This window comes from Rhipicephalus sanguineus, chromosome 10 (genome assembly GCF_013339695.2).
Source record: "Rhipicephalus sanguineus isolate Rsan-2018 chromosome 10, BIME_Rsan_1.4, whole genome shotgun sequence".
Classification (NCBI taxonomy): Eukaryota; Metazoa; Arthropoda; class Arachnida; order Ixodida; family Ixodidae; genus Rhipicephalus; species Rhipicephalus sanguineus.
Genome location: NC_051185.1, coordinates 140,468,799 through 140,494,344, shown reverse-complemented (window position 1 = coordinate 140,494,344; position 25,546 = coordinate 140,468,799). Strand labels below are relative to the sequence as shown.

At 46.9% G+C, this 25,546-nt stretch overlaps 1 protein-coding gene across 1 annotated transcript; it reads left to right on the top strand.

Moving 5' to 3' along the window:
- The first annotated feature begins 1,038 nt into the window (after positions 1–1,038).
- Positions 1,039–25,388, top strand: LOC119372496 (uncharacterized). Its single transcript, XM_037642967.2, has 3 exons — positions 1,039–1,302; positions 21,570–21,740; positions 22,697–25,388. Exons 1-3 carry the CDS (start codon positions 1,242–1,244, stop codon positions 22,933–22,935), a joined length of 471 nt encoding a protein of 156 aa, XP_037498895.1. The 5' UTR covers positions 1,039–1,241; the 3' UTR covers positions 22,936–25,388.
- The last annotated feature ends 158 nt before the right edge of the window (positions 25,389–25,546 follow it).

Sequence of the window (25,546 nt, the reverse complement as noted above, 5' to 3'; positions counted from 1 at the left end):
GAGGCTATCTGGGATTAAATGTGGGAAGTCAAGTGTTCTTGCAGTGCAATACCAGGAGTCCTCGACCGTCATTATCGTCAGTAAATGTATGGGGTACATTATAGCCCCACCCCCCTCACCTTCGAATAGTAACAATAAAACTTTGCGTTTCACGTCCCAAAAGCACGATATTATATGACAGACGCCGTAGTGGGGTGTTCCGGGAATTTTGACCACCTGGGGTTCTTTAACGTGCACCTAAATCAAAGTACACGGGTGTTGTTTGCATTTCACCCCCATCGAAATGCGGCAGCAGTGGCAGGGAATCGAACCCGTACTCTCGGGTTTACCCAACACCACCTAGAAATTGGTTTAGCGAAAACTTGGATTTGGATGCACCGATAATTATCCCCGGCGGTCAAATTTAACCCACAGTGACACAGTCTCTCGGTTTACTGAGTGCCTGAAAATCATGCCACGGTTTTGTCATGCAGAACCCAAAAACTCAAGTTTTTCTTTTTTGTGCGACTCGGTTTATTTTTCTATTCAATATTTTTTTAATTCTTATTGCATCATTTTTTGTAGTTAAACACTGTGGATTTTACCAATGAAAAGTTAAGTGTTATAATTGCGCTATTTAAGCTAAAGATTAAATGAAATACCATTAATTTGAGGCTAGCCTTAATAAAACGGACACGAAGAAGTATGCATCCATTGGACTGTTGCGAACTGCCAAGCTGTTTTTATACCTTCGGGAACACAAACACGTATGCCACTAACACTGTCAAAGCAAAATGCACATTAACGCCATTAGCGAAAACAACATGGGCACGGCAAACAGCCTTAAAAATCCCGCGCCACGGTTCGGATCGAACTCGCATTGTCCGCACTCTGCTCATTCCCAACTATCGGTTCGGCATTCGCTCCCTAAAGCGTGAGCTTCTGCGAACCTGGGGACTCCACGCGCGAGGAGTGTCCCTATCCTAGCGTGTGCAAGGGTCTCGCGATTCCCAATAAACAGCGTTAAATCGGGGGGCGGCGAAAAAAAGAGGGAGCGAAACGAAATCAACGCAGAAACATGGCGGCGAGCTGCCGTGCTGTCGCCGTCTGCGACAGCGGCTGCAGCGGCGGAGACGGAAGGAGTGGAGCTTCGTACGCGCAACAATTTTGAAGAAGAAGGAAAAGGGCTTCAGTTTCGCCAGGGTTTGAACCTCGTGGTGGGGGGTTCGGACCGCTTCCGCGAACCTTCTCCTCCGCCGCCGATGGCTTATCGGATCAACGCCGTCGCATCGCTGGCGATTATAGCCCTCTGCATGCGTCAAGGTAAGCCGCTTTTTCGCAGTTTCACGCTTCTTCGCTTCTTCTCGCGTTAAACTAATATGCGACTGAGTTTCACTCCTGGGCCAGTACACGAGTTGCGATTCGTAAATGGTGTTTGGATGCCTTCGGAGCGAGGAGACCAATTAACCTATACGCGCCTCGGCAGCGAATATGCGGGCGCCTGCAGATGAGAAAGTGTACAGCCTGTGTTGAAGTTTGTGCTAATTTCATATCAGCTCACTCTATCAGCTGCATGCACCTTCGGGCACTTAACAGCGACAGCAGGGCATCAATAACAACGTATATTGCAATAAAGCTTTTTTTTTTTCTGTTCTGTTTCTGTACTGTCAGCTGCATCGTGCAGATACTGGCGTATATCAGTATATATCCTGACATCGCGAGGAGCATATCGGTCAGGTTGTTCACGATGCCGCCGATTTGGTCGGCATGTACATATTAAATAATCCGCGCAGATATTCACATTAAGAGGGAAACAAGAGAGAGAGAGAGCTAGGAAAGAAAAGGAATTGGAAGGTCTTCCAGAAAAAAAAAAGAAAGAAGAACCCATTTCGACATCGACTAGGAAGTTAATCAAGGGGAAATGGCAGTTCAAATAAACAGTTACAATAGTTACTGTATTGTAATGCGCGTTCATTGTAACCTATTGCCTGCACAATGCAATCAAATCAGCAACTCGGAGTGAGTCTGCTAAAGGACGAATCGCCCAGCGGTAATTCGTTCTTAAAAGGTGGCTGCCAAAACGTAAAAATACGCGGAAAGTCCGAAATAGAGGTGTTGTCAGAAAATATGGCTTTATTCTACAAGTGGCCGCGGTTTACGACTCTACAATGGGTGTAAGGGAATGAGTTCAGAAATGGGGTAAACAAAGGAATAGTCAGCACTGTACGCGCGTTGCAGGGTGTACGGAGGGAATGCTACAGCAACGACAACAAAAAATGATCGAGAATACAAACTTACATAAAAGGCAGCGCAAAATGTACGAAGACTAGAACAAACGTACCACAGACAGGCGCACACTTTTAACTCAACTTTATATGAAGAGACATGTAAATTTATACATGAAAAAAGAACGCATCACAGAGCGCTGTCTTAAAAATCATTTTTTTATTTGTTCGCGCGCGCGCATACAACACACCCATGCGTGCATGCACGAAAAACACACGCACACGTTTTGTAGGCCAAAGCTTACCTCACTCGTGAATGAGAGCGAGAGATGTTTAAAGTGACTGCGATGTGCAATATTGTCGTCAGACGCTTATATGTGAAATCAGGAGCACTTATGTCGACATGACGCAACGTACAAACTTGGTGGCGGACGTGTCAATAATGCTGATCCGGATTACTTCGTGTTATTTCGCGGTAAACTGCACTGCGCTGTTTTTATATACGAAAGATTTTTTATTGCTATGTTTTGCGTTGTACTTCCATTCCTGTATTTACTAATCGTGTATCGTATTCTCTTCAGGTGTTTTTTTTTACTGCGTTGCTATTTTGATACGTACTTTTTTTATTTATCAGATACTGCCAGCTGCATTTATAGAACCAAGGCAGGAGTGGGTACATTGTTAATAGTTACACATTACAATCGTTCAAGTCGACAAACGGATAACGAAAAAAAAAAGAACACGTCAAAACAAAAACACATATAGCCAACAACATTCGTAACAATGCACTGAGCTAGGACACAGAGGTTCAAAACACATACAAGAGCGAGAGATTGAGCACCCGAAAAACGTATTCGAAATATTCAACAAGAGATCGTATCTTGAGTGAAACAGTCAACGAAATAAACCGAACGAAAGTGAACCAAAGAGCAGTTTCCACCGACGGAAGCATGCTGCGAAAGAAATAGCCACCCATATACATTGCGAGCTGTAAATATAATGCAAAAATGGAAAAAAACGGAAGTAATGAAAAGAGCTGCATATAGTATCACAGATAAGCTTGTACGGCCGTTGTGAAAGCATCAACTCAGGTCAATCCCTCCCCGTCATCACCCCCGTCTTGAGGCTAACAGAATTCTAAATAAATGAATAAATAAATAAATAAATAAATAAATAAATAAATAAATAAATAATAAATAAATAAATAAATACGACAACTCAGTCATGGAAATGTATGCGTACAGCGGAAGCGCTTTCGTCGGTGTTTCCTTATCTCGATCACTGCTTAAAACAAAGACGTGTGCTGTATGCACGAAATAAAAAAAAATAATAAAGATCACTTGGAGACAAAGCAAGCCCACATTACAAAGTAGGTAAGATAAAAACGAACACGAGGTCCAGGTCGCCATTCTCGATTTTGATGAAATTAGGCGCAGATTTTAGAACAATGATTTAGAACTTTGTTTCGGAAAAAACTTTTATTGTTCGCCTAAAAAATTGCATTTTATGGCCGCAGAGAACACTCTTCCGCCAATTTCGCAATTCATGATCTTTGAGCGCATCAAGCAAAAAAAAAAAAACAAAAAACGGTGCACTTATTTCACAGTATTTCTTCCCATCAAAGAGCAAGTTAAATTCAGTCTTGAGCATTTTATTTCCCTTTTCTGTCGAAAGACTTTTCAGGAAAAAAATCAAACATGGTAAACGGCACAAAATAGCTGTATTTGAGGAATTTATTCCCGCAGCCAAGTTAAACTGATGATAATAAAACTCGATATGTATTCGTTTTGGCATTCGAGCTTTACTTTCAAGTAATTATCTAGGCTTTCGCGCGCACCGTTATACTTTAAAACTGCGCTGAAACGTATGCGGTTTACCAAAAACGCCGAAGTTTAAAAAATAGTTTTCTCAGAAAGACAATTTCTAATAAAAAATATCTCTCTGAAGTGAAGGACGTCGTCTACCATTCTGCGTAAAGAAACGTTGCATTATTTGAGTTGCTAACAAGTTATAATGCGTCAAATGCGACCAGCTCATCCCAGCGGCCGCGACATTCCTGATGTGCTGCGAACGGTTTACAACTTGTGCAAAACAATAGCACGCGACATAATCACAAAGCAGCTGATTCAGAACAACAAAAGTGCAGCCAGGTTGTATGGTGCGGCAAGCTAGCTTAGTCTTCTGACCAGCTGCTTGGCAAACTTGTGTGGACAAGCCGTATCTGCAGCCTTTCGAGGCTGCGGCCATTCACATTACCGCTTCGAGTGTGGGGGAGGTCCGCTTGCGCGTGGAAATGACGCTTAGTAATAATAACTGTTAGGGTTTTACGTCCCAAATCCACGATATGATTTTGAGAGACACCGTAGTGGAGGGGCTCCGGAAATTTGCACCACCTGAGATTCTGTAACGTGCACCTAAATTTAAGCACAAGGGCACAGCATTTCGCCTCCATCTAAATGCGGCCGCCGCGGTTGGGGTTCGATCCCACGACCTTCGCGTCATCAGTCAAGCACCATAACCACCAGACCACGGCAGCGGGTAAAATGATGCTCAGAGGGCGAGTGAGATAAGGAATGCATCACTGTGAAGTGTAAAAGCTGTTGATAGCAGTACAACTGCTGAGGCCTTTGTAGAGCTTCTGAGACACAATTTGAAGGAGACCTTTGTAACATTAGAAGGGAACCATTTCGTGCAAAGGTCCTGCATGGTTCTGCATCGGCTCTAGGATGGCATCCATTTAAAGAAAAAAAATTTTTAACGAGGTTGATAGGCTGGCTGAATGTGAACTACATGGTTTAGCAGTGAAAGCTTTTCGCTACGCTGATTTCTTTTTTAGTATTAGTTTAGGAAGGAGAGTGTCCCTTTTCGCAATGTCAACCTCTTGGAGATGCTTGAAAAAAAAAAGGGGGTTTTGGGTTAAATTTCACTCGTAAATTGCCAAAACATAATTCCTTGCAGTTTCTGGATCTACACTTGTATTACGACAAGAACATGTTACAAGAAAACACATCTCAATTATTCTTCTGGTAATTAAAGAAAAAGAAGGGTCAGTTTTCCCGCAAGGTCAAGGCAGTGAATGCGATAGCTACAAGTTGGAATGCTATACGAAGTAAGGTTAGCAGCCAACTTCTTTCGGATTCGATCTCGCGTAGCTCTACAAAACGCTGACGTAAGGGAATGCGGCCGCTCAAGAAAGCGAAGTGGTTTTCGTGCTGTTTGTCGCTTCAACGCGAAGTGAGCGGCCAGAGCACAGCACGTATAGTACAAAGTAGGAGCTGTATACTGTCCTCTGTCGAGATAGGGCGACCGCACCCGTTTGATCAAAGTTCGCAGTTGCTGCCCGAGCGACGTAGCCCTCCCCACCTCCATCGGCGCCCCTTAAAGCTCCTTAGTCCAACGGAGGCGGCCGGCGCGTTTCATCTTTGCTTGAGCCACGCCGCAGCCTTCGGAGGGTTTCGCTCGCACATAGAACATACGACGCGCGGGCCGATGTTATCGACTTCGATTCTATACGGAACATGACGACGACGGCAAGAATTCGCCTCGAGTGCCCATATAAATGACATAAGAATGAAATTATCACGAGTGCTCTCGCTACGAATTGCAGTCCACCCTCAAAAAAGAGAAAAGCAGCAGGTAACTTTCCATCGTCATTCATTACTCTTTTGCTCCCCTGTCCCCCTTCCCCAGTGTAGAATAGAAGGCCAAAGCAAATTATAGCTCAGGCCGACCTCTCTGCTTTTCTGTAAATAAGTTCTCTCTCTTTTTCGCCTAAAAACACGCAGAGTATACCCCAGCATATGTGCTCGTGTCCGCATCTGAGAGACTACTCAAGAAATGTAAATGTCGTCCTGTGGAAACTAACGACCTAAACAAAGTTAACGGCCCTTCCACTACTGTGAAGTTGGAAGCGAGCGAAGCCAACGGCTGCACGTTCTTGGACAGCGGCTTCACGTCGTTCTCGCGCCCATTCGCACACCACGTGCACATTGGCGCTCTTCCGAGCGAACGACAAGCATCCGTCCCTCACTGCTGATAACAGCGCTAGCGTCGTCTCTACGTCACGTGACAAAGGGGCACAACGATTGGTAGGAAGTGCCGCCGCCGAGTATCGCGACGCTTCTGAAACAGGCATCGGCGGTGGCGAGGGGCGCCGAAAATTGTTCTCGTGTCGTTTTGTCCGCGGATGCGATCCGCCACAATTTAGGCATGTGCAGCGCTGCAAACAAGAGTGGAAATCGTGCTGCCATGCCTATGCACACCTGTGAGCAAAAGCATTCGCACCACGCGCTCCCGTGGTCCGTATACGTTTGCTCAAAGGTGTACATCGGCTATCGGATGGGGTTAAGAAAATAGGCAGAAGTTTCAGCGTGGACGTCCTTCCTTCCTCTAACCAAAAAGGGGGAAAAGCATGTGCTGCAATTGAGATGAAGGCTATTGAGAACAGTGGTTGTCAATTGCTCAGTGAAGCATTACAAACCCTTCGTTTCTTGCACCGTCGGCATCGTCTGTAAAATTCCTCTCCAGCGGAAATGCGTACATCGCGGACAGTCAGGCAACTGCGTCAGTGCACAATTCCGTCAGCACAAAAACATCGTAAAGGCCCATAAAAAAACCTGTGAAAATACTAAGAACGAGCGCGTTATTCTCTCCTGGCGCTTCCCGTCTTTTCGGCACAATTCGTGACGCCAGAAGTCTGTTCACGTGACGTCATGAGAAAATAAGCTCTCGATTGGTCCATATACGAGGGGTATCAGTTGTGAATTGTCTCCTACCCTGCTTTGTCATGCAGTCGCACGCCCATTCTGCCTAATTGTCTCGCATGACTATCGCGCGCGATCAACTGATCCCTTCGTTTAGCGTGCTTACGACTGCGCAAGTGGAGATAACAGCGTTCAGCCGAAAAGCGCGAAAATCTGATAGGCTCCACGCTTAGTGCTGACATTGTCTGCGTGTTTTATGAAGAAATAAGTGGCGAGGAGGAGATAAAAAAAAAACACTCTCACGTCTTTGAACTCGGAGTGGTTTAGGGGCCCTTTAAAGGGAACGCCGACCTCTCGAATATTTCAGGTCATTGCAGATCATGTGAGCGCATTCCTTTGCTTAACAGTACTGGCGTTATCATGAAGCACAAAAATAGAAGGGCTGCAGAATTCGCGGGAGGCTTCTTTATTAAAAAAAAACGCCTGGCCTTCGCTGGAACCGCAGCACAGTCACAGCGAAAGCTGGAAGAGCGGCGCTTCTAAAGCACCGTTGTAAGCTCTCTTGGGGCTACTAATACAAGTACACCAGCAAGGTACCCACTACGCCATAAATCACAATTTTTGTGAAGTTCGGAAGCACTACTAAGCCATTATCTGTCATTCTGCGGAGAAGCGAGGCACCAGCTACACGTCTGTAAGCATTATGTGCACTTTGTTGACGCGACGACTGATGACGATGAATTATGGCTCAACCCTTTGTAATGGGTTAGAAGCTTTAAACGGCCCACCAGTTACGTAATTTGCATTAGGTGACGCCCGGTCGCTATGTCCCTCTCCCGCCATGCTGTATAACATACGTTGACGTGGGAGAGAGAGGTGGGGGAGGGGGCGAAGTACTTTACTGAGACCCCGAGGAAATAGATCATGCGCTTATGGGCTTCCCTGGCAACTAATACAAGTGCACTTGCGAGGAACCGACTACGCTATAAATCATTGTAATTTTTGAGAAGTAGGGAAGCAGGCAATGCCATTTTTCGTCATTCTACGGAGAGCCGTGGTACCTGCTAAACGCATGTAAGGCATTATGCGCACTTTGTTGATGCTGTGCCTGATGACGATGAAGAATTATGGCGGAGCCCTTTGTAATGGGTTGGAAGCATACAACAACCTTCTCGTTGCGCAATTCGCATTGTGTGACGCCTGATTACAGAATTCGCGTTGTGCGACCGCTTGGTGTTTATTTTACTCTTCTACCACGCTATATTGCATATGTTAATGTGGTTCCTTCCCGACATGAAGCCTGTATAGGACCTTTTTGCAAAGCAGTTTCAAGCACCAGCATGGCTCAGAGGTTGAATACTGGGCTCCCACGCAGAGGGCCCAGGTTCGAACCTCGTTCCATCCTGGAATTTTTGTCTTATTTTGAGCGATAGTGGTTACGGACACCGGCGGCGGCGGACAACTACGGCGTGAGGATTGTGCATCATGACCTTCCCTCTGTTCGTTAGATTGCGAGGTAAACATGCTCAGCAAATGTTTCCGCGTCACATAGAATCATGCGTACGCATGGTGTTTGTTTGTTTGGTTCGTGTGTTCGCCTTTGCTCAATAAATTTTCAGTTAAGACAGCGCTCGTCCTGTGTCTTTCGCCGTGTGTTCCTTTGTTTCCGCGCTGGCTATTTCGAGTAAGCATCGATTCCAACTCGCCCGTCTTTCTACATTGTTACAAAAAGTGTGTGTGTTGGAAGGGGGTGGGGGAGGGGGTACAAAGCTAAGCAGGTCGTTATGCTGATTAAGGGTTTATCGCTATTTGCAAGTTCCGTTACGATATGTGGCAGCGTCTCATGCGTAACGAGCAAGCTATGTCGCTTACGAAACACATCATCAACCTGAATTTCATTCTGCTGGAATTGGATCCTTATTTTTTTGTCAGTTTCAGTTTATTGAATCTTATTTCAGTTGCTTGTCGCGTGGGTATTGAAAGAGACTGAGATAATGCGGTCATCGCAAGGGCAACCAACAGACGATCGTAACGAGTCAGTGCCGGTTTGTTGATTCGAGGCCCGTCGTTCGACTCACAAACAACATGGTCCGTTCGGGGGCAATTATACCAGACCCTGATCGCGGCGTCGTTACGGCCGTGCCGGATCAGAACTCGACAAACAGGCAGTCGTCATTGAAAGAAGTTCAATAACGCGCCAGAGGCCTCTCAGTGCAAACTTCAGCGTTAGCGCATCAGCCCCGCCCAATTTGCGTCACGAATATTGGTTCCCGCCCCGTCTGTCCCTATATAACGACCGGCATGACGTATACGCGCTCTCTTCATTTTTTTCGTTTTGTTTTAGTCAGCAGCCTTCTCAGTGTTGTTTTCTACGCTACTCGTATCCTTCGTCATTAAATGACGCAAATTGAGGGCACGTATATATACGTGGACTCTGCGCATGCGCTATGCCGTGTAAATGGGTGTCCGTGTTTTCCCTGCGCCGAGGTTCAACCTTCACAGAATCTGATGCGCGCTGCTCCAAATTCGTAACGCAACCTAATAATCGCGGCGATCTTATTTAAACGTTCTGAAATTTTACCATGCAGGGGCGGCGCCCCGAGGCGGGAAACTTATGCGTTGTGCTTTGACTGTCTGCTTTTTATTTGGGGGGGGGGGGGGGGGGGGCGTCTGCATCGCCCCATGCCCCCCCCCCCTCCCTGGCACCGCCCTTGAGCTTTACGTGCCAAAACTACGATATCATTGCGAGGTATGCCGTAGTAGGGGACTCAGGATTAAATTTGGCCACCTTTAGCACGCACCAATCTAAGTATACAATGACACGATTGAAACGCGAAAATGTAGGGCTAAGTAATGCACGTACTTTCGTTTCCAGCATCTCAAGTTCGTATCGTATAAGCGTATTTTTTACTCTTACACTTACATCAAAGCCAACATTACCTTGAGCGGCCATATTTGTAGCGACATGACGCTGTTATATCGAGTAATTGGCAATAGCCATCGGTATACTAACAAAGAAAAAGATGACGCGTTCCAATCCGTGAGCACTGTATACACGGGTGTTCTCGCATTTCGCCTTAATCTAAATGTGGCCGTTGTGGGCGGGAATAGAACCCGCACCTTGAAGCTTAGCATGTGACGCCTTACCTGCTAAGCTGCTAAGGTGGGCATGTCGACTTTATTTCCGAAAAGTCTATGCAAGAGGCGGTTTCCCTGGTCGCGTCACACCGCGCGGCCCATTAATAATTTGTGGGGCTTTACGTGCCAAAACCACGATATGATTATGTGAGACGCCGTAGTGGAGGGCTCCGGAAAGTTAGACCATCTGGTGTTCCTTAACGTGCACTGACATCGCACAGTACACGGGCCTCTAGCATTTGGCCTCTATCGAAATGCGACCGCCGCGGCCGGCATCGAACCCGTTACCTTTCGGATCAGCAGGCGAGCACCGTACCACCGAGGCGGAATGGCCGGACACTTAATGAATACGAGCTTATAGAGATTCCGCGAATGAGTAATTAGGCAATCGCCTAGACGGATTGCGTCAGCCGACCCGGCACCAGGCGAACCATACGCTGAGCCGTTGTTGTACAGTCGTGCTCAATATGACTTGCAACACGGGAGCGCGTGGCCTCACGAGTTTAATGATTGCGTACGGATTCAACTTGCTTCATTTCTGTACCTGAGTATTATTTTCTTATTTGGGAACATCCCCCAGTGAGAGAACAGCGTTTAGTTGTAGAAATAAGGGCTAGTGGACGGAATGCGAAATCTTTAAACTCGTGAGGCCACAAGCTCCCGTGTTGCAAGTCATATTGAGCGCGACTGTACATCGCTGCTTTAACCAGGAAGTAATTAGGGCTATGTGCAGCCTTCGTCATATACTTCACCCAAATATACTCTGAACGAATGCTTACGATCATTATGAATTATTAGATTGAAGCGCACCGAAGACGCGGACAATGAAAGTGCACAGAACAGCGCTCACTTTGCAACAAGATGGCCGCGTCTTGGGTGCGAAGTTTCAAACAAATAATTCATAACGAACTTTTACGAACTGGCCCAACTCGCCATCTCGTGTCAATTAATGTACACGAGTTTTATTACAAGGCCAGACTATCGAGGTGAGACTTTCGTTTCTTCGCACTTGCGCCACTGCGGCGCAGTAAGTCTTTTTAATTTTGCGTGCGATAGGTTCAAAACATTTTCGGATAATGTTTGCATGCTTCTTGAGGTACCATCCGTTATCACGCGCTTTATTAGTCGCATTATATCAGCACCTGTTTTAACCGTACTCTTTTATGTATGGTTACAAACGCTTTTGGACATTCACCTTGAAAGGCGAATGGCGAATAGGCGTGGCAACTGCAGCCACAGGCTGCTTACAAGGACGCTTCCGAAGCGTCGTGTGTATTTGTATATATATTATACACGATCCGAGAGTGTTGTACATAAACAGACGCGAAGAGGGTCAGCGCTCGCTGCTGTGACAGCCGGCTAATGTAACATGCCAGCGGCGGCATGACAGCCAGACGTATACGTGTAACGATTATGTGGTGCCGGCTATTGTAACGTGCAGCGGCGGCATGCATGGCAGCCAGATGTGCGTATATAACGATTATATGCTAACCGTCTTTTGAAACGCCCGCTGCTTTGTTTGTTGCGTTCTCGACGCACGCGTTATACCGCGCGGCCTCGCTGGGAGTGATTAATGGTCCGTGCAGAATGACGGAGAAAGGGTTCGCGGTGTTCGATCCAGATATGGGGCACATTGAACGGGACTCGATGAACGAGAGTGCCTTTTCTGCATATATCGATGGCGGCGAGGCTGCCCGTCGGGTAGGTCAGTCAGGTTAAACGGGTGATCGAAACCGATGCACGTTCATTAAGTGTCTGGCACTGAGCAGGCAGCGAAAAATGATTAGCGTAACGTCGCGAGATAGGAAGACAGCAAAGTGGATCAGATAACAGCCTATAGGGTCCGATATCCTAGCTAATTGACGTTAGGAAAAACAAATGGTCCTGCGAGGATTACGTATTGCGCATGGGACAGATAACCGATGGTCAGCCGGAGCAAGGAATGGATACCAGACGATATATGAAGCGCAGCCAAGTACGGCAAGGTTTGTGGCGCGAAGAAATGAAAAAGTTTGCAGGCATATAAGGCAAACTGAGCTCGCTCTTTCGTCGAAGCTTTTTCAACTCGCAGATTTCGGCCTTCGACGCGAAAAACCCGGCACCGGCAAGCGTAAACGCGGTCCTCGAAGGTACGCCGGTCACATGCGTGGTTGTGTACGCGCCGTTTCCGAATAAGTGATGCTCTCTTGATCGTGGGCTTGCCGGCGATCGGCCGTTTCTGATACGGTTATCTGACCATGTATCGATGTGACTTGCCATTTTCACGTCGCCACGTTTCATTGTTGCCTGTATATGAACGCATGGCCGACGTTGCCTGTAGCAAAAATGCAAGTGTTGCGCTGCTAAACACGCGCGTGGAGGCCCAACACCCGGCATGGAGAAAGGAAAGAGTTGGGAGGGAGCATTGCGCAACGCGAAAGAAAGAAAGAAAGAAAGAAAGAAAGAAAGAAAGAAAGAAAGAAAGAAAGAAAGAAAGAAAGAAAGAAAGAAAGAAAGAAAGAAAGAAAGAAAGAAAGAAAGAAAGAAAGAAAGAAAGATGCTTCAGGCACCTACACGCCAAGATTCGCAAGCCCCCATTTCTGAAATAACACCTTGCCTGCCTGCACACTAACCTGCGTTGAAAGTTCTTCAGGGTCCCCAAAGTGAACACCATCGCCCACAAGCACTTTCGTAGTCCCTGCATACCGCCGGAACTCGCATGTTGCCTGGTCTCATTTAGTAAGGTTAGACGTAGCTAAAACAAAACGTGCGGTACGTATACCAGATATTGTTATACGCCGGACACTTGTTAAATTTACCACTAAACAAGTGCAAAAATTCTCTTTTTTTTTCTGCAGCTTTGTCGCCAGCAGTACACATCCATTTGACGCCGTATACACCTCATTTTTTTTTTTGCCTACAGTAGAACTTACTAACAATAAGTTAATATAAAGTATGAAATTTCACTCAATGTTATCTTTCTACTAAAGAATCTCCAATGTGGAGCATCTTGTCCATATTTAAGGTAGCGTAGAAAACTCCCGAAAGCGTAAAATTTCGCGAATGCCTACGATCGTTCTTTAGGAAAATTTTTTTACTATAACCGAATTTAGGATGAACAATTTTTTTGACAGCGCGTTTTACGAGCCATAGTTTCGAGCATTCCGAAAACATCACACGCGTCTTGCGGTCGAGCGCTAAGGTTCCGTTGGCGTGGAATGACCCAAATAACAAAATATGCGAGTAATTTGAAATTTGATAATCGAATTTTAATGGCGATATCGAAACTGACCGCGCCTGGCCGCGCAGGATGCGCGTTCGCTTTGTTACGTCAGACTGAACTTCCCGTGACAGGAAGTGAGTAAATTTGAATCAAGGCGGATAACAATGTAGAGTCAGATACAACTTAAGCAGTCCGGAGAGCTTCCAAGACGAATGAAGTGCTGCAGCCGGTCGCCTCCGCGATGAAAGAAACAGTCCCACTCGTGCACTCGGCAACGTTCTCCGAAGGAGGGGCCGTCCGGCTCATGACGTCAGTCTGGAGTAGACATGTGCGCCGGACCCAAAATCGGCGGCGCGCCGGTGTTTCCACCTCCGGCGGCGGCGCGTGAACGGCGCGGGGTTCATCGGACGGGCGGCGGCGCGGCGTGCGGGGGGGGGGGGGGGGGGGGGGGGCGAAGTAGTGAATGCGATGAGTACACGCCGTAATGTTACATGAACGAGAGCTAGCAGCTCTTTTTGATCCGATCCCACTTAACTCTACAAAACGCTGGTGTATGTAAATACGGCCGCTCCCGGGAGAGAAGCGGCTTTCGGTCAGTTTGTCGTATCAGTGGTCCGAGCGCGAAGCAGTTGGATCACAGTGCTCACAGGGCGTCGAAGGTATACAAGCCGTTCGCTGGGGGATATCTGCCGAAATAGCGCGCGTGCCAGCGCTCTCGACCGCGCCCTTATAGTCAAAGTTCACAGTTGCTGTTCGAGTTACGCAGTCCCTCTCCCCAGACATCCCTTCCTGCTCCTTCGCCCAGCAAATGACGGGCAGGGCGTTTCCTTGTGCTTGAGGAGCAATCCACGGTAGGCCTCGCACGCGGGTTGATGTAATACCGTGTGACGGAGATGGCCAGCTTGTTTCATCTCTGCTTTAGCCATGTTCCTTGCCAACGCTCGTGAGCTTTTACTCGCGGGTACAACATACAATGCGCGGAGCGATGTTATCGATTTAGAGTTTACACGGAACATGATGGCGACGGTGAAAACCTGTCCTGAGTGTCCATACAATTGCTAACGCAATAAAAAATATACAAAAACCGTCGAAGCGGGCTCGCCCTTTTCCTGGAAAGCTGCATCGCCTCCGCTCTAAAGTGTGCGTCCGTTGGAAGAATCATATAATCCGGCGCCTTTTCCTTTGATTTCGTTCTCGCATACAACACCCTTCTTACAGGGGACATCTGCTCGCATATTTCTTCGTAAAGCACGCGTACAATGTCAGCACTAAGCGTTGAACCTATCATGATTTCGCGCTTGTCTGCTTCAGTCTGTTATCTCTGCATGCGCGGTCGCAAACGCACAAAATGGAGCGAAATCAGTTAATCGCGCACGATCGTCGTGCGAGAGAAGCAAGAGCGGGTGGGCGGCTGCAACAGTGTGGGAGACAATTCACGACTGTTATTTCTCGTATATGGACCAGTCGAGAGTATGTACCCTGATGAAGTCACGTGAATCACTGTTCGGGCATCACGAAGTACACCAAAAGACAAGAAACGCCAAGAGAGAATAACGCGCTCGTTGTTTTTGTTTTTTCTTGTATTTTCAGAGGCTCTTAGGGGCTCTTTATAAAAACAGGGCGACGCAAACACGGACACAGGAGAGTAGTCAAGACATCAGAAACGCCGCTAACAGCTGAAAAATCACACAGCGGCGAAACCTAAGGTAGAGACAAAAATTGGGGTACACTTAAGCTTCGCCTTGAAGAGTTGAACGCGATAGCGATATCCTGCCCCATGTGCGCACTTCGAACACTACGAGTGTTTAAGAGAATGCGCGCACTAAGGTGTGTGCCTTATGTAATGGGTAGCATGCTTTAAACCAGGAGCAATTATGCGCGAGAAACTTTTTCGAAGTTGCGATGCACCCACTACGTGGTCTTAAGGGAATGCAGTAATCTGTCTGCCTTTTGTAATGGGTGGCTGTCTTTAAACCACCAAGTCGTTATGATATTGACATGGTGTGACGCTCGACGGCAATGTACGCTTGTACCACGCAATATTACTGCGATATTACATCTCGTACTGTGACACCTGTAAACAGGACGTGTAATTTTGGGAAGCATGAAAGTTACCTTCAGTGCAACTCCAAGCAGAGGCGTGGCTGTGGGGTAGAACACTTGCTTGCCACGCAGACGGCCTGGGTTCGATTCTCACTCGGACCGAACATTTTTATTATTTATTTTATTTGCAGCTTTTTCGATTTTTCGGTCACGGGCAAGATGATGATTTTTCGCTCACAACCAACGGCGCCGACGCCGACGGCGGAATTTCTGCGATACGAGCTCTTTAACGCTATCGCGTTAATATTTATCTGCGCATTTCCACGCAAGAGGCCATACCTATCAATCAAGAGAGAGTAGTGGTCTACGTGAGAGATAGCTGTTCATTCTCTCGACTTTTCTCTTATGTCCGTGTTTCCACATCACGTCTTCTTAACATGAATACCTACCAACTAGGTCAGCTATATTGTAAGTTTGCCATTCTCTTTACTTGTGTATTGATTTATCGATTTACTCAAGTAAGAATGAAAGGAAAAAGTGTACTAACGCACCGAGATATATATATATTACTTATCAGTTTTATTTATTTATGCACAGTGTACTAGGTCCAAGACGTCAAGAATATGCTATCCAGCAAGTTGGGTCGTCGCCCTTTAAGGCAGGAGGACGCGACAGCGTTAAGGCCAGGCAATACTCGTGATGCTAAAACTTTAGCGCAAAACGAGCACAGCGGACAAAGAAATGACGAGGACAAGCGCTATGGTGAAGGTTAACACAATTAACAGAGGCCGATGAACTAGAAATATACTGAAGCAAGGTGTGGGAGCGGGCTAGTTGGTATTCCATAATGCTAAAACTTTAGTGCAAAACGAGCACAGCGGACAAAGAAACGACGAGGACAAGCGCTAGCCCGCTCCCACACCTTGCTTCAATACTCGTGATATTTTTGGAGAATAAAAAGATACTACAACTTCTGGGGAGCTATTCTCGGTGCGTTCATCCAAAAGAGATATCCACAATCCATTTCGGCAGAACGCATTTAGTGATTCGAAAAAGCGGTGAGCCATGATGTCACCTCGCTCTTGACCACGTCGCCGCACTGAACCCGCCAGCACATTCCTAGCGTAAGAAGTGAGTGGGCGAAATGCACAGAAACAGGAACTTTTCAAGTCTGAATATGCATATGAATGTGCCCCCGATGTTTGAGAACGATGCAGGGAACGCGTACTGAGCTTACAGCTGCGTTAGACGAGCGGCCGCATTAAACCTAAATCGATGGATAACACGATCAAAAGACATATGCACCGAAAATCGGATCTCTGAGGGTTGCGTTCGTTGCATTGAAGCGCATTCCATCCCTATCATTTGTGTCGAGAGTGTTTGAAAGCTTCGTGATGTTAGAGTGTACTAGAAGCTTTTGAGTGGCGCGAGTGGCTGCTTGGGAGCGGGCGTTTCAGCGTGGAATGATGCGGTGGCGCTGGCGTCGACCAATCTTCCCGGGCGGATGGCTGGCAGGCGTTCCGCGTACGTGTTGGTGCCTCTCCGTCGCGCCTATAGTGTGCCGGCCAAGATGATCTCCCGCTTTTTTCTTATTCTTATACTTCCTCTCTTTCATAAATATTAATGCAAATAAATATTATTTGACATTATTGTTATTGAAGTTGCTGCTGACCGCACTGAAGCAGCATAGCACATTATACAGTATAAGGAGCGCGTTTTTTTTTTTTGCCATGTTTTACAGTGTACAATTAAATGAGAAACCAGCTGGCTGGTACACAACAGAAGCCCCCCCTCCCCCCCCCCCCCCTCCCCCATCTCCCCGAAAAAAAAATGAGTATGCTGCCCACAAAACGAAGAACTCTTGGCCCGTTCCATGTAAAACACTAAAGCTGGAATCAAAGGGCGCGTTGCTTGTGGCTGCGTGCACACACGACAAAAAAGCAGGCTTTATTGACATTGTTTGAAGAACAGCAGAGTTTTTCCAAACCTCCCTTTGATTTTGAAATATGGGATTAGATTCATTGTTGTAGGACCCACAAAAATTCAAATACGTAATACTGCAGAAGAAGGCTTTCAGTGAAACATAGTCATGGAAGATTTTGAGAGTTTAAAAAACGCAGCACCACTGCAAAGCAGAGTCGTAACTGTAATGATAATAATCATTGAAACACAAAAATACAAAGTTTGCATATTTATGAAACAATACATTTGCGAATTAGCAAATTGTAAAAAACAAAATTATAGAGCCAGGATACAAAAATAACATAAAACAAAGAAAACACAAAGACAGTGTTTTGTTTTTCCAAAATACATTTAAATAAAAAAATATGTTATGGTTGCATAGTCGTTTGAAGGGACATTAAGGTGGAACCGTGAATCGGCTTAGATCGATTAATTGTGCTCCGACACCCATAATGCTGCTAAATTTACCATCACAGGCTTATTAATACAAAAAGATTCAAAATCAAAGTTTTATTTTGAGATATCGCGTCAGAATTTGCACGTTCTCTCACTTACAAGCCTCTTCTCGGAAAAATTGTTTTTCTTCTTGGTGTACCTTAAAAAAATTAGGAGTGCAATAAAATATGCACGAAAAATGACATCCTTTTTACGCCACTGTAGCAATTATAACCTACTCAATTTCAGGTACTGCTGTGCGCTTTGTTTCTCATCCCGCGACGTGTTAAACCCTTCACATAAACATGCATACGTGTGACCACATAAAAACGGATCAGCTGAGCAGTCAATGGCTTGCAATGTTCGTTGCAGCCAACACCCCCAAAATGCTTCTCCTGTTGATTACTGCCAAGACATCCAAGATGCTGTCTTTGTGTAAGTCACTCGTACTAAAACAGCCAGTGAAAATTTCTTCAAGTTCACTAATAAAAACAAAAGCTTTCTGTGAAGGGTACAGAAGAACACCGAAATCACAAGATTTTGTGAAAACAGCACCATTTAGGGACTGGCCATCTCATGAAGGCAGCAGAAGCTCATTCATGCATGCACTGCACTTTGGAGCACACATGTTCTAGCAACATAGCCTGCCACATAGTACGTACGCCTGGAGTCGCTATGCTGATTGACGTATGGGTGGTCTGGTGCAGTCAAAGAGCTTCTATGAAGCGAACCTTCAGCACCTTCCAAGTATCCTTCATCAAGCAACAAGTCAATCAGTTGCTGCTGCTTATACAAGTTAGCAGGCTTGTCTGCGACAGTGAAAAGCGAGCTTACAACCCCCTCTGAAACGTGTGATCCAGCAACACTCTTGGCAAGATTATAACAGCTTAGACAATTAATGGTCGTGAGAAATTGTTGCGGAGTGGGATGAGCATTGCATTCAGATGACAGCCTGACAATACCGAAGAGGTTTTCAATTTTATCTTCGCTTAAGCGGCTTGTAATAAGGTATGCATAGGCAATCTCTGCATGTAAGTAGCTTCAGCAAAATTGATAATATGCACGTAGTCTCTCACAATGAAATGCGGTTCGAAATGTAATTCGCACACAGCACAATCGGCGTCAAGCGGTTTGTCAAGCCGATGGAGGTTCCGCTCCCAAAGGAGTCGTTGTTCTTCGTCATTCGGGGCCTTAAAAAGGGATAACTTGAGACTTTGTTGCACACGCGGATGTCCATTTGTGCAACCTGGCGCGTAACAATGTTTAAACGCTGTTTTTTTTACATTTCGCGACCAAAAGAGAGATGCCGGCCATGCCGCCGAGCAAGCCAAGTGGGAAGATTGGGCGATGGCAGCGCCGCCGCTACTTTCGCCGCAAGTTGGGGATGGGAAAGCAAGGGGAGAGCGTTTCGGTCGCGCCACTCAAAAGTTCTAGTACACTCTAGTGATGTCATGATGGCGCTACAGAGCAAGAACCGGAAACAGGGGGCGCGCTTCTCGCCGAGCTTCCGCTATTCAGCGGCAGCTAAAATGGACAGTTCATTACATGGACACATCGAGAAGAGCTCCTCCGGCGAAATGCTGTATTTTATTTCGAGGTTCCCCATTCGAATCAAAAGAAAAGACTAACGGCGGCGCGCCGCAATTATTGCGCGGCGGCGGCGTGACCTCTCTTGGGATTTCGGCGGCGGCGCGAGCGGCGTGTCCAAAAACAGGCGGCGCGGCGGCGCACACCTCTAGTCTGGAGTGAGCGCCCATCGGTGCAGGCTTCTCTGCATGCGCCTTTGCGGAAGAAATGCCGCGGACTTCTAACTGTTTACGACTACAGTTCAGTGATGCTACCGAGGACTTCCGATTTGGAGCAATTTTTGGAGCAACAAAATTTCCGTTTTGGAGCACTTCGGAGCAGCAAAATTTTCATCTTAGAGCACTCTGGAGCAGATAATTTTGCATCTGGGAGCACTCTGGAGCAGCGAATTTTACATCCTGGAGTGCACTACAGAAGCATATTGCAATAACATTCAAGCACCGGAATATGACTATGGGGTATGAAGGCTAGAAATATTTCGATTCATTGCAAATCTCATGGAAAAAATCATCTCAGGAGAACTCCATATTTCACTCGCAAAAAAAAAAAGGCTCATGCAGTTGAGTGTTCTGGATTAACCTCTTCGGCGATTATTTTCGACACTCGCAAATAAACAGAATACCGGATCAATAAAATTGCACTTTATGAAATAACACTCTAAATACACCTACGTGGTTATCAGCAGGCATTGTAGACAAACGCCGCGATGTACAGCAGTGCCTCAATGCCAAAGAGCCAAACTATCCCTAATGCCTTCCCTTAAGGAAACTCCAAGGCGAAAGCCAGGTTCTTTTTATTCTCGATCGACGGGTTGATCCTCCCCCTCCTTGTCTGCAAGCTTTCTGCACCTCACCTGGTTTTGCGCTAGCTCCATGATCGGCGCGCCGATCACGGAAGCAGTGTAAAGTGACGATGTCATGTGATGGCGGCATCACGTGACATCACGATATATGACGCCATGATGACGTCACAAGTTTTGACGATCTATGACGTGATGATGACGCCATCACATGATTATATTTTGCATCAATCGACTGAGGCCGCCGACGGTCAATTTTCGTGTTTGTTAAAGCATCTGAGGCTTTCCGTCTTTCGTAAGGAGCATGAAAGGACGCCAGGGGAGCGGAAGGGGGTGAGGGGACCGCATCGTTCGAAGGGCGCAGTCGCTTGCGCGCGCGCTATCTCGAGGCATCAGGAGACGGCTCGTAAACATGCTGTGCTCTCAACGCTTCGTGTTTAGAGAACTCAGAGCAAGAAAACGCTTCTGTTCCTGGAGCGGCCATATTCCCTTAAACCAGTGCTTTGTTGAGTTACGCGAGATCGGATCCAAAAGAGTTAGCTGCTAGCCTTACTTCGTTCAACAATACAATTTGTTGGTATCGCATTCATTGCTTCGCCCTTAAGCGAAACTGAGTTTTTTTAACCGTCAGCTATTGACCCCCGAAAGCGAGGGGCGGACGTGTAACATGGGGTAGCCGCTTCACTGTGGGCCGTCAGCGACGGGCCCGCTACTGACAGCTGCGCATTTGCGGCTGCTCCGACCAGGAGATATGCTTTCATTAATGAGATCGGACGTGCTGGTATAAGCAATTACGAAAAAGCTCTTCCGAATGAAGATCCATGGATAAAGTATATCTGAGGAAAAGTGCATGTGAACGCGTTTCCACCGTTCGCGTGCGCTTCCATAGACGCGAAGCAAGGAAAATTCGATATTGTCCCATATATCTACTGCTAGCGATCCCAGATTTCATTCCGCGATGTCCGGAAACAGAAGTGACAGACATTTTAACAGCACACATGCAGTTATTACTGAACATTGTTTTCCTTACGTGCCGTGCGACGCTTGAAACGAGCTATCAGCAGCGTTTCTACAACAGACGACGTCCGCCGATGAATCGCCGTCGCACTTTCTCGCTACCGATAGGCCTAGACGTCACGAGCCTCTGCGGAGAGCGCGTTTTGCTGTCGAGCCGACTTGCAGAACAGAAGCTGCGTCGGCACCGTGCATGGCATCGTGGCTTACTCGGGACGCACGCGCGAGCGCTACTTATTCAGCGGAATAATTCTTGGTCCATGGTTGCGACTTTGGCAGCCCCAAGATCAAGCTGCACATGTTCTGACGCGCCGGCCGTGCGATTGCCGGTGATAGACGCCCCCAAACCCGAGACTTTGGCGCAGTTTGGCGCAATTTTCGTCGATATTATCAGGATGGCGCAGTAAATACAATATGGCGCACTTTGGCGCAGTTGGCGCAGGAGTGTAATCACTGACAGTTGATTTTTTTGTTCCGTGCAGCGTCGGCCATCAACTGCTACACGTGCAGCAGCGTGAACGGCACCAACCCAAACTGCCACGACCCGTTCCACCCGGCGCATGCGCGCTACGTGGTCGACTGCACCGTGCCTAAGGACGGTCACGTGGGACGGTTCCCGGCACACTTCTGCGTCAAGGTAGTCGGCAGGACCAGTGAGTGCTTGTTCTTGTTCACCTATCTGTGGCTCACACCCATTGTGGGGGATTGGCCGAGAATTGAGTGATGGACACGCTCATCCATTTCTTCTTCGTCGAGCGTAAATGATAAGCATGTATGACAGCAACATGATGACTGCACGGAGATAGTTCTGCGTTAAATTATGGACGGCAAAGCATATACCATTTGTTTGTAACAAAAACATACATGATCGCTTCTGTCGACCACAACCGAATTAGATGTATATATACTAAGATCGCTACCAGCAATTTTTTTTTTTTTTGGTGGCACAAGCACATGCTCACACTTTTGTTTCTTTTCTAAACGCTTCCGGTCGAGCACTTTTGGTTTTCGGAATACTCAGAAAGTATTCTGGAAATAGAAATCGATGCTTCTGGTTTAACAGATATATTGAATACATATAATACCGGAGCATAACTTTACTTATGATGAGGGTCAATTACCTGCAATGATAATTAATGAGAATAGAGTTATTTCAGCAATTGTGAACAGCTGGGATGGTTAAGGCACCGACGGACCAGATCGCAACCACGCGCTTCTTTCTACGCGGCCTCCGAAATCCGCTTTTTGTGTGCTATTTTCTTTATTTTTGCGTGTGTGTGTTCTATGTCTTTTTGTGCACTATTTCGTTATGCCTCAATTCAGCCAGTGGTACTAGCCCAACTCTCTGCCCTCTCAGTTCGCCTTGCCGTTCTTGGCCACCTGTGAAGTGGGCTCCTCCACGCTAAGCTCCTTATTGTGGAGAAGCCAGCTTTCACGACAGCATGCACTGATCGACAGTGCAAGGGCCGGGGGTGCCCAGCAGTTGCGAGTGCCGTCAGTGAAGGACGTCTGTACAACAAGAACCTGTAATCAACGCTGCTTGTACCGTGCGTACGCGGCACGCCAGTTATTTTCTAACGGCCTTCTTTGATGCTGCCCGATTCTTCAGTGGACACCAACATCGAGCTGGTGATCAGGATCTGCTCCCTGGAGACCATGGACAATTCGTGCGGCGTCTTCCGGTACGGGGACGACGTTCTGCGCGGTTGCATCTTGACGTGCAACAACGACGGCTGCAACGCGGCGCCGCCCCGTCTTCGAGGCCACGCCTCCTCGTGGTTGCTGCTTCACTTCCTATTGGCCGCCCTTGCCTCTTCCAGCAAAGTGCCGCTGACGTATCCCCCGTGATGGCCGGACTATACCGAGTGAGGGATACGCGAAATCACTCCCGGCATACAACTGTAGCCGAGCCAGCGCCGTACTCTGAGTGACGCCCTAGTGTCTTGCATCTGTTGTGTACCACTTTGTGTCTCACTTAGCCTTGCGCAGCTGAATGATCCCGATTGGGGAGATAATGGCCGATTAGCGATTGAGAGCAAGCTTCGGAAACTAAGGAAGATGAGATACATAAACGAAGAGGTAAAGGCACCGGACGAAAAAAAAGTTCCAATTTCCAGCAGGATTCTTGAACCGGAAATCTTTCCAGCTGGAAAGACTTACACTTCAATAACCCACCTCGAAGTGGATGATTATACAGCTGGAACTTTGACAGTTCCCGGCTGAAATTCGAGCTAGATATTCATCGACTTCGAGCTGAATTATAGTGTTATATAGCTGAATTATCGAACCGGAAATCTTTCCAGCTGGAAATGGAACTTTTTTCATCTGGAGCCCAACAATCTTTGAATAGGCTATAGTCCATAAGAACTTAAGAACTCTCAACTTAAGAAGTCCATAGGGGCCCGGCCCAGACGACCGAAGCGCGGCAGTTGATTGCCTCCGCGACTAAAGAAATAGTCCCGCTCATGCACTCGGCAATTAATGTTCCCCGAAGGCGGGGAACACATCGGCCGCCCAGCTCATGATGTCAGTCCGGTGTGTGCGCCTATTCGTGCAAGCTTGTGTGCATTCGCCTTTGAGGAGGAAATGCTGCAGACTTCTGAAGTTGTACCCCACCGCAGACGGGTCATCATGGGGATAACTAAAGGTGGGGAGGTAGCTGCCACTGGCATAGCCGAGGGAGTGTTGGGGGCAAGGGTTCAAACCCAACTGAAATTTTCACTATTTGTATGTATATATGCAGGCACGCATACAAGCACATGCCCAAACTTACATAAAGGGGGGGGGGGGTCACACCCCACGTCCCCAGGAGAATATTTCTGGGCATGCCCCTAATAGCTGCACCTACTTCTTTCCTTCAACACTGCTCTGAATGCAAGCCCCTTGAAGGACACATACACAAATCTTGGATGATTATTTGCCCTTAGACTCGACATAGGCAGCGGTGAACTTGGAACAGTACAGATCCACATGCAACAGACTGTTCCCAAATAATATGAACTTGTTCAAGGGCGTCACTGTTGTTGATTGTAGCTGCCTTGGACACTTGTATACACAATCTAAATTGAAGGAAGTACCCTGTTGCATCTTTTTGTCACTAGAACACTTCCAACGAAAAGTTCAAAGAATGACAAGTGAAACAATGTTGTGCATGGAACTTGTATTTTGCAAAACTTGATGCAATGCTTGTAAAACCTTAGAAGGAGCCCAAATTTGTACTCAGTGAAAAATTTAAGCCTATCTGCAGGTATGCAGTGTGCAAGCCCATAAAGGCCAATTTGAAAGCTGTGTATTTCATCATTCCCAAGACAGGCGAATTAATTAGCATGTTTAAGACTCACCTCTCGTAGATTTTTATGAAGCCGCAGTTTTAACCCTTCAATCACCTTCAAGGTTAATGGCCGTAGTGTCCTTACTACAAAGCTTCTAGTCTGAACACATGCTGCCTACATTCGTGCCCGGAAGCAAGTGAAACTTTCAAACGCTAGTCAGCCATTCACTCTTTCTATACCAACGGCCTTGCATAACCACCTCCTTGTTCAGCATGGATGTGTATGTTGTCTGTTGAACTGCAGCACCGCTTCCTGTGTTTGTTACAATGCCTGCCAAGTCACCCCCGACAGGCATGAGTCTGAATGACGGGTCCGTTGCGGCTGTGCCACATTCCCAGAAAACGTAGCTCTGTCGAGAGTCTCTCTGCTGTGCGCAGCTGCCGCTCCTAGATTTATGCGTAACACATGCTGGAGTATAGCTCAGTACGCTGCCTTCACAAATTTACTTGTGGGAAAGTCGCGCATTTTCAAGTGGCCACCAGTTTTCAGCACCTCTAGTCATTAAAAAATGCACGAGGCTATGGCTACAGTCAGCTGTTTATTAGGCGGAGAAGTTCAGTAAGCTTTTCGCAGTGTACTTCCATGCCAAGTGATACAGAAGATTGTTCCCTGTTGTGAAGATGCATGTTTATATAGGTGGATACCCTGTTGTTTAAGACATTCCTCTTTTCCTGAATGTACTGCACTGTCAAATCGTGAACACAGCCTGTAGTGAGCAAGTACAGTGTCCACTTTCAAATGCCTTGGCCGTGCTTTTGATCCCCAAGAGTGCCATGCGGCGCCGCGCACTCGCTTGACAAGTTGCATAATGAAGCTCCTGTAAAAGTGATACTTCTCGCGGTAAAGTCATCTTGAGCATTTCATGCCAACTGCATTTTCACCTCACAGGATGATAGACAGCTTGTGTCTGCCATAACCACGTTTAGGGTCAGTAGGGTAGGTGTTTGTCACACAGAGGAAAGAAGGAAAAAAAAATTCGGCAGATCCCACGTACCGTGCGAGTCGATGTTATGCGAAGAATGCGCGGGATGGTGACTGCGGCGTAATTTTTCACATTGAACGAAAGGTTAAGGAATGACGCTAGATAAATGTGGAAGTGGTAACACACACTCATATGCTGATGAGTC